This window comes from Nestor notabilis, unplaced genomic scaffold (assembly GCF_000696875.1).
Source record: "Nestor notabilis isolate BGI_N333 unplaced genomic scaffold, ASM69687v1 scaffold31926, whole genome shotgun sequence".
NCBI classification, from domain to species: Eukaryota; Metazoa; Chordata; class Aves; order Psittaciformes; family Psittacidae; genus Nestor; species Nestor notabilis.
Window position 1 is genome coordinate 24787 of NW_009934868.1, and position 8653 is coordinate 33439.

Consider the following 8653-nt stretch of genomic DNA (forward strand, 5'->3'; position numbering starts at 1 on the left):
ATGCTTCATTTGAGGAAAGGTGAATACACACACTTAACTCCACATTCTTGAAGAGCTATGGTTGTTTTTCAAATGAGGTCTATATAGTATTTTCACCCACCTCACATAGTTCCTTAAAATAGTAGAGCTGCTGATGCACATTTATCTATTCTGTTCTCCCACTGCTCAGGCAATCCCTATCTTGCCACGTGAAACATTACAAGAACTGAGAAGAACCACACTTCCATTAAAAAGGACTGCAAGGATGTTTCCAGTGTCTGTTCACACGATAAGCAAAAACCAGGGGAAGTTCCAGCATTAGTTCAAAATAAAAGCTAAGCTTTCCTGTTTTTATTCCATGCTAAAAATGCATCAGAGGATTTATGCTTTTGTGCCAGAAACAGATCAACTGGGACAGATAAATGTCTTTCCAAGCAATCTAAGAATATACATATCAAAATGTTTGTTCCTTTACGGAACAATAATATGAAGAGTTAGCTTTTTTGGCAAAAAGCTTTTTTAGCACAAAGCCCACATTTTAAGTGCCAAATTTTTTTTCCAAGATAAAACACAGGAAGAATCCCCAATCACTTTCAGTATATGTATCAATAATTTCTGGCAGATAAAAGACTAATGGGCTATTTTACACCATTATCACCTTCAGAACTTCTTTGCAACATTATGGGATTTCAGCATCTCTGCAAGAGACATCATAAAGCAATTATTTCAGGGACAACTTTTCATCTTAGCTGTCCACCTAAACTACTTCCTTCCCCAAACTTTCTTTCCTTAGCAGAAGAGATTCTTATATCCAGGGTAACTATACCATACTTAAAAAGTATAGTAGAACATGTACTGTAACACATATATAGTACACATACAGAATACTTAACAGTACGTGTACAGGATAACATGTTAAGCAAACACTCCACATCAGAATTCAGGAAGATGACCTTCATAGCTGTTCCTCCAAGCTAACACAAAATAAAGTCTAAAGGTTCCTTACAAGCTGTATGTAAAATATTCTTCAAGATAGCATCATATGCCACTTCCTAAGGAACTGTCACCAGCATTACATATAAATGACAAAATTGTTCCATAAATGAAAAGACCAGGAGAAGCAGCAGTAACATGCTTCATGGGAAATGACAGCTCACCCACTTAACAGCACTGTTACCAAGGGAGCTGCATCAAGCAAGATGAGTAAGTTCAAGTGACTTACATCTCCCTTAGATTCCAAGCAGAAATTTTGTATTTTTTCCCTCCTTTAATCATTGAACAAATGCCAGCTTTATTACAACTCCATGCTTGAGTTCACATACACAACACTAAATGCAACAGTTCCCCTTAGTTCGCTCAAGAAATAAACTGCCAAGAAAACAAAGTCGATCTATCTGCAAATACACGTATTTCTGTTCCAGTGCTTTTTAAAATAGTATTTCATTTTGCTATGCTAGTGTCAGTTCCTTCACAGACAAGTCAGCCTCACCTCAGTGATGTAATGGTTCCTTTCTTCTTCCCCATCCCTTTTTAAGCTCTTAAATAATCTCAGTTCTGTGCAGCTTTTAACTTAATGTTAAGTGTGAGAAACAGGAAAAACAGGAATGGCTTCCCAGAAAGACAAATCAGACATGGAGGAGAAAAACCAATCACAAATGCTTCTTAATGAAGTGGAGATTACAATTTAAGAGATTTATAGGTTAAGGGATTTATGGACTATGAGGTTTCCGAACTGACATACACTAATCTATAGGTATGCACAGGGGCCCAGAAAATGAGACCAAGGTCCAAGCTTGTAGCAAACAAAAGCCATCCCAATTCTGAGGATGACAAGGGTGCTGGAAAAGGGTGGACAAGGGTTGGGGCAATTCTTTTATGAGTCTAGGAAACTAAGAAACTACAAACTACTAACTGGTACCACTGATAAAAGTGTTATTATCTGTCCTTGGCTCCAGCAACCTTGCAAATTGAGTTCTGTTCACATGGTTGGTCAGCCTGTCAGAAATTTTTTTTCCTCAAATCACTTCTTACAAATGCAGTGCTTCCTCCCTCTTCTTTTTATTTTTTAAACGTAGGCCTCAATACAGCTTAAAAGCTTGGCTTGCTGATTTCATAACTGCATATTTTTTAACAAAAGCAACCATGTTTAGAACAGCCTAGCAGTCACTCATTATCTTTCAGTACAAGGTAAATACAAAGCATATTTACTTTCAATAATCATTACAGCCTGTAGTAACAGCCTATAGTAAACAGCAAATTACCATCCTTTCCTATGCTTTTAACATTTGCCATAGAAAAACAATCCATCATGCCCTACGCAAGCATGCTTCCAGTGCTAGAGACCGCATAACATATGCTCAGATTTATCAATCCAGAAACAGCATCAGGAAGATTACCTTTCTTTTTCCATCATGATCTGCACCGGGCTTAGCTGGTTACTTTTATTGCCAGTTCCCAGCTGCCCGTAAGTGTTAGCTCCCCAGGCATAGAGCAAGCCCTCATCTGTTAGTGCTAGTGTGTGTGCATAGCCACAGGCAATCTGTAAGTAAATGTATAAGCATTACTACAAAAAAAAAAAAAAAACAGATGAGAAACACAATTGTAGCACACATTACCTTACTCTAGCTGATGTTAAATTTCTCAGGCATTCTTCATTTAGCACTACAATGCATGATTTCTCAGTATTTAAAGCTAACAAAACACATTAACTGTAAATACTGGAAAAGTCCCAACTTCATTATGTTCATTGGTTACTCCTAAATTATTTACTGCACTTTTGCAAAGTCTCCCTAGTCCTTTCAGTTGCAGTCTCATCACACAAACAACAGTGAACTGTATCATAGAATCACAGAACAGTTATGGTTGGAAAGGATCTTAAGATCATCTAGTTCCAACCCCCCTGCCATGGTTCAGAATTTGATATTTTGAATACAATACAAACTGTAAGAGCTGCAGGTCAACAGCCAAAAACTGTTCAACCCAAGTTATCACATGAGGTTCCACAGAACCTTACTAAAACCACAGGAAGTCACAAATTCTAGTTTTATTCTTTAGCTGGGGAAAACAAAAACAACCCAACCACCAAATAACCAAACCCACATAATAACTCATTTTCCCTTTTCCCTCACTTCTGGAGGACTAATTAGACTATTCATGTAGAATCTAATTTGAACACCTTGTTCCCCTTCTTTTCGTGTCTTTACCCAGTGCATTTCATTCAGTTTCATAACAAAAACACAATTTGTATTCATAGCATAATTTACTCCTAGTTACACTAGCTAACTTTAAATCACTCAGAACATTTACAAAAGGGAGTATTTTACAGCTTACTTGCACTTTTCATAAGCCTAATATAATTTACAAGACATTAAAAAAAAAAATAAATCAGTATTTGAACGGTGAGATCTAGAAGCAGGTGTATGATTCCAAAGATACAGTTTTAGCAGGTGCTAGCAACATGAATGCATTTTCATTTCCACATTAGACATACCTGGAGGATACACACACCATGTAACGCTGCCACTCTGCATGGTGTTAGTTGATTGCCGTTGTTTCCAAGACCTAGCTGACCATTACCATTGTAACCCCAGCCATACACCTGATTGCAAAAGGAAAATGAAAAAATGAAATAAAGCCACTCCTCAGTAGAAGTACAGAACATTTAAGACTAAGTATCAAACACAAGTCAGAAAAGTACACCTTATTAAAAAAAACCCTGTACGTTATTTCAAGAGTAGTATCGAGAAGGCTAAAGGACATTAAATATACTATGATGACTGACTGCATTCAACTTTTCCATCCTGTGTTTAAAATATATTTGTCTTTGAAGTACTAGCAATTTTGCAATAAATTTACAATACACAAAAATCTCTCCCATAGTGTCAATATTTTACTTGACTTCTACACGTTCCTCATTATTACTTTTTTCTTTTAAAATATAAAAAGAAATTAGTTACTCTGATCAGCTGGTTAGCCACTAGGTTAGTTTAAACTAAAGTTCCCTGTTTAGCTCTATTTTTTTCCTTTAGTTTTGTTACAGTGGACACATCAAGACAGAAATACGTACAACAAAAGCCCATCTCAACCCCAGGGACTTCTGCAGTCCCTCCAGCCACAAAGAAATGCTGTGCTCTGAGCTTGATGAAATGTAGTAAAATTGAGGTTACAGTTCATACCTAGAAGCAAGATAGCACCATAAACCTCTGTGAAACAGAACAGTTGCACAATACTAGGGCAATGTGCAAACGCTGGGTTCAGTTTTGTTGCTGGCAATCAAGTGATGTGTTTAAGAATCAGGATGAATCAGTGTATTCTTGCAGAAAGATTAACTATTTAACTCTGCAAACTTTCAAAAATTAATGTAATTAAGACATATGTTAAAGAATCTATTGAAGACAGGATCTCCAGTTAATTGCAGAATTTTTCCTTAAATTTCTCTCACAGAAGTTATCTGTAATTCTATCAATACAACTCTGTAATTTGAGCACTCCATGTCAGCATCTCTTCATGTTCAGAGGTTAACCTCATAAGTTCAGATAACATAGAACATGAGCACACAACAATGCTTACCTCGCCATTGTTTACTACTGCCATGGAGGAGGTCTGACCACAAGCGATGCCAACTACCACTTTACCCTGTAAACAGTTTGAAACTCTACGAGGAGTTGGCTGGTTTGCTGTAGATCCAGATCCAACTTGACCACAGTTATTATAGCCCCAAGCATACAGCTGCCCATAAAACAAGCAAACAAAAAGTAGTTTAAGCTATAATAATGGTAATAAATTATAATCTTACTGTAGTCATCAGAGAGAGTAAACTATTCTACTGAACAAGCTAAAATGCTTAAAATTAAATTTCAACAGCTGAAAATTACAGCAATAGGACTGATCTAGCAAATATGCACATGGGACTTTTTTCCGCTTCTTGCTACAGAATTGGAGTATCTGACTACAACAGGAAAACAAAGGAACATATTTCTGTATTAAACGTACGTCAGACTATAAGACAGAGAACATAGTGAGTGGACTGTCTTTATATTTTCATTGCCCCATAACAGCTACTATGAAGAAGGAAGCATAAGGAAGAAGTTCTTTACTGTGAGGGTGGTGAGGCACTGGAACAGGTTGCCCAAAGCGGTAAATGCTCCATCCCTGGCAGAGTTCAAGGACAGGTTGGATAGAGCCTTGGGTGACATGGTCTAGTGTGAGGCATCCCTGCCTATAGCAGGGGGGTTGGAACTAGATGATCTTAAGGTCCTTTCCAACCCAAACCATTCTATGATAAGAAAATTAATTCTGTCCCAGCCAAAACCAGCACATTATGCCAAGTATTTCCACGAATACTTACAACTTTAATGCCTCTTTAAAATTCCAGATATATCAAGTCACAAGGGCTTCTGCAGCCAAATCTTGCTAAAAACAAGACTTTACTTAACATATTTCACTGCTTTCAGTATCATCAATTCTGGTACAGGTTAAACCTCAGAGCACAAACAGACTAAGCTACTGCAAGGTATGCTAGGGATGCTTTTATAGCACATTAACTAGCCACGATGTCAAGCAAGCTGCAAATCCCAACTCCATGGTAAATACAAAGAAACGTCCCCGCTTCCACTGAGGTTTCATGCATGTGACATTTATTACAAGAGACAGCATGGCCATCACAGGCAGCTACCGTACAGTAGCTGGCACCACTGATTTAACTAATGCATGAACACCCTCTCCCTCCTGCACATACGCTAAATTTTATTGTTTAACTGAGTCAACCATGACAGCATGAAGATCTTCCCTAAGAGTAGGCTCTCCCTCCAGACACAACACTTACATTAACCCAATGCTCTTTCCTACCCTCAAATACTGGTTTGCTACTTTGTATTACTGTTACACTATGACTCTACTGAACCATAAGAGGCATGCTCACATTACAACATTTTCATTGTTAGGAAGATTTTAAAATTAAAACTCTTCTTTTGTTAAAGCATAGCTGAAACCAGGCTTTCCTCCATGCAGTAGCATGCAACTCAAATCAGATATGCATAGATTGCTCAAATCTGACTAACTGGAAACTAATTGTATGTGTTTCCCATGACTCGTAGCCTTAAGCCATGTAAACAAATAGAATAAAGCAGACTGAGGTATAAACCAAGTGCTCTTTCATTAGCTACACACAAAGGTATTGAGGTGTGCAGAGCAACATTCTTTCACAGCAGGAGTGTGAAAATCATGAAGACTACAAGAAACAGACTTAACAGTAAGCAGTGAATACAAACAACACAATAATACCTCTTAAATAACAGAACTGCAAGCAAATTTATGTTACATTTTGCACCTTACAAACCATTATTTCACCTGTGACACCTTTCTGGTCTCATCCCTGTAAGACATACCACAAATGAAAGACATAATAGTTTACTAAGCTTTTATTCCATTGTTTTTGTGGTTGGATGGGGGTGTTTTTGTTGGGCTTTGTGGGTGGGTGTTTTTTTGAGTTGTTTTCGAGTCTGCTCTGAAGAGAAGGACACCCTAGTTTAAGGCAGCAGGAGAAAAGGTTATGCTGTAACTACACTATAGAGAAAGAGAAACATCAGACTGTGAGGTCGCCTGCACCATTCACATCAAGAGGGAGATTAAGAGATTTGCAAGTTTCAACTTACATCCCCATCAAATGACAGCGCCATGGAATGATGAGAGCCACAAGCTACTTCCACCACTTTCTTTACTAACAGATTTGTGCAAACTTGAACAGGAGTAATGCCCTGATTAGTTGTGCCATTCCCGAGTTGGCTGTAACCATTATGTCCCCAAGCATACACTTCACCATCTGCAAAAATATTGAAGTTTGTGATAAAACCCACCAAAAATTCCAAGGAAATTAAGATAGACAGAATTCTAAGAAATTAGCAAATGCCAACAGGAAAGTGAAAGGACATTAACAAAGAGCAAAACTATTACAAGAATCAACTGTATACTAAAAAATCATATACTTCATATGCAACTATTTTATACACATATATCACAAAATAAACCTCTTGGTTTATTGTAGAAATATATGGAAGTGCACAGGTAAGACTGATTATGCCATAAATGGTAAAATTCTATAGTTGCAACATAATGGAAATGGAAACTTACTTTACCTATTACTGAGTATATTTAGTTCCACTTAAGAACAGTGAGAAACCTTAGTGTGCATTACCCAATTAACAAGTTAATACAGTTACACCTTAATCCGCTCTTATTAAATGCAAGTAGAACTTTAAATCTGTAAAAAACTGATGTTTCGATACTGTTAATTTTCTACCTTCAGTGCAAAGTACAACATGGGGTCCGCTTCCATAACTGAGGCTGGAAATCTTCTTTCCACATAAGGCTTCTAATTTCTTTGGTACTATTGTGCTCTGATTATCTCCAGTTCCCAAACAATTACTGCAATTCAGTCCAAAAACAAATACCTGAAAAAACAGAGGAATACCGATTTCAAGTTACTTATACTCAGGTATGGACAGATGCAGCAATATCCAGGTCTTCATAAAACCAGGACAGAGTTTTGCCATGGACTCTTGAGAGCTAGAGACTTCACTCATGGAAGTTCACAAGCTCAAGAGTCAGCATGGGGACACTTTGGAAGTTAACTGATGAGTTTAAATTCTTCACATCCATGCGGGCCTCTCATTTGTAGGACCTGTACTATAAGAAGTATTAAACTGTGAAAGTGGAAGACACCACCTTCTTTTAAAAGCAGTTTGTAAAGAGCAGCCACAGTTGTACTGTGGGAAGCTCATCCTTCAGGCAGCTTTGACAGGACTTAGAGGGGGGGGGAAAAAAAATCCTGCTCTACCCAGTCTTACAAGAAACCTTCCCATTAATACACCCCAGAACATCTGGCTTGTTTTCTTCCAGCAGCATAATGCTAACTTACATCGAGTGTCAGAATCATTAAAATCCACAAATAATCCTCTGCTGTACTGCTACTTAGCAAGCCATAACCTAATTATGTACCTTCATACCTGGAGCGCTTGCACTTAATTTCAAGCTACAACAACTTCTTTTGAATTCTGACTGTCTTCAAAAGTGCATGTAATCCATCCTGGCCTTTGCCATTTGCAAGTTTTCTAAATACTCCATCTATATTGCCCCCATACAGGACTAAAAAAGAAATTAAAAGTTATGTCCAATGTATTTTGAAATACACAAATTTCACACAATGCTTTTGAGAAACTACTAATTTACAAGTATTCAGTGGACTCTGAAAACGACTAATTGTAGGGTATATGTTCCATTTTATTACAGCCTTACCTCATCATTGTGCGTTATGTATATAGCTTCATTGGCTGATGTACCAAATACGCACGCTTTCCGAATAGATGCCGTTTCTTGAGGTGACAGTAAGGTAAATATTGGCCACTTGCTTACATCCACCATGATGCTGCTGTGTGTCATAATGTTTCTACAAGTAAGATGACATTGCTGTAATAAAATCAGAAACTTATTAGAAAGCGTATTTTGCGCTTTCATCAGCAGGCAATAAGATAACTTCCTTTAAATTGGAGAAAATATATGTGTTGTGGCTTTGAAAGTATAACACTCTGTTCCGTAAGAAATAATGTAATTATATATGTATGAAGGTGGACAAATAGCAAGCCACTGGTAAGGCACTGGAAGAACAGGCATTTTCAAT

At 37.5% G+C, this 8653-nt stretch overlaps 1 protein-coding gene across 1 annotated transcript in view; it reads right to left on the minus strand.

Moving 5' to 3' along the window:
• LOC104408063 (RCC1 and BTB domain-containing protein 1) overlaps nucleotides 1–8417 on the minus strand; it is a 17807-nt gene extending 9390 nt beyond the window's left edge. The window contains exons 1-6 of the mRNA XM_010017533.1: nucleotides 8272–8417; nucleotides 7277–7427; nucleotides 6633–6799; nucleotides 4549–4707; nucleotides 3470–3577; nucleotides 2376–2518 (exon numbers count right to left, since the gene is read on the minus strand). Of these exons, the coding sequence (XP_010015835.1) occupies nucleotides 2376–2518; nucleotides 3470–3577; nucleotides 4549–4707; nucleotides 6633–6799; nucleotides 7277–7427; nucleotides 8272–8415 (872 nt within the window). The 5' untranslated portion in view covers nucleotides 8416–8417. The remainder of the gene's footprint in view (nucleotides 1–2375; nucleotides 2519–3469; nucleotides 3578–4548; nucleotides 4708–6632; nucleotides 6800–7276; nucleotides 7428–8271) is intronic.
• Between the last annotated feature and the right edge of the window lie 236 nt (nucleotides 8418–8653).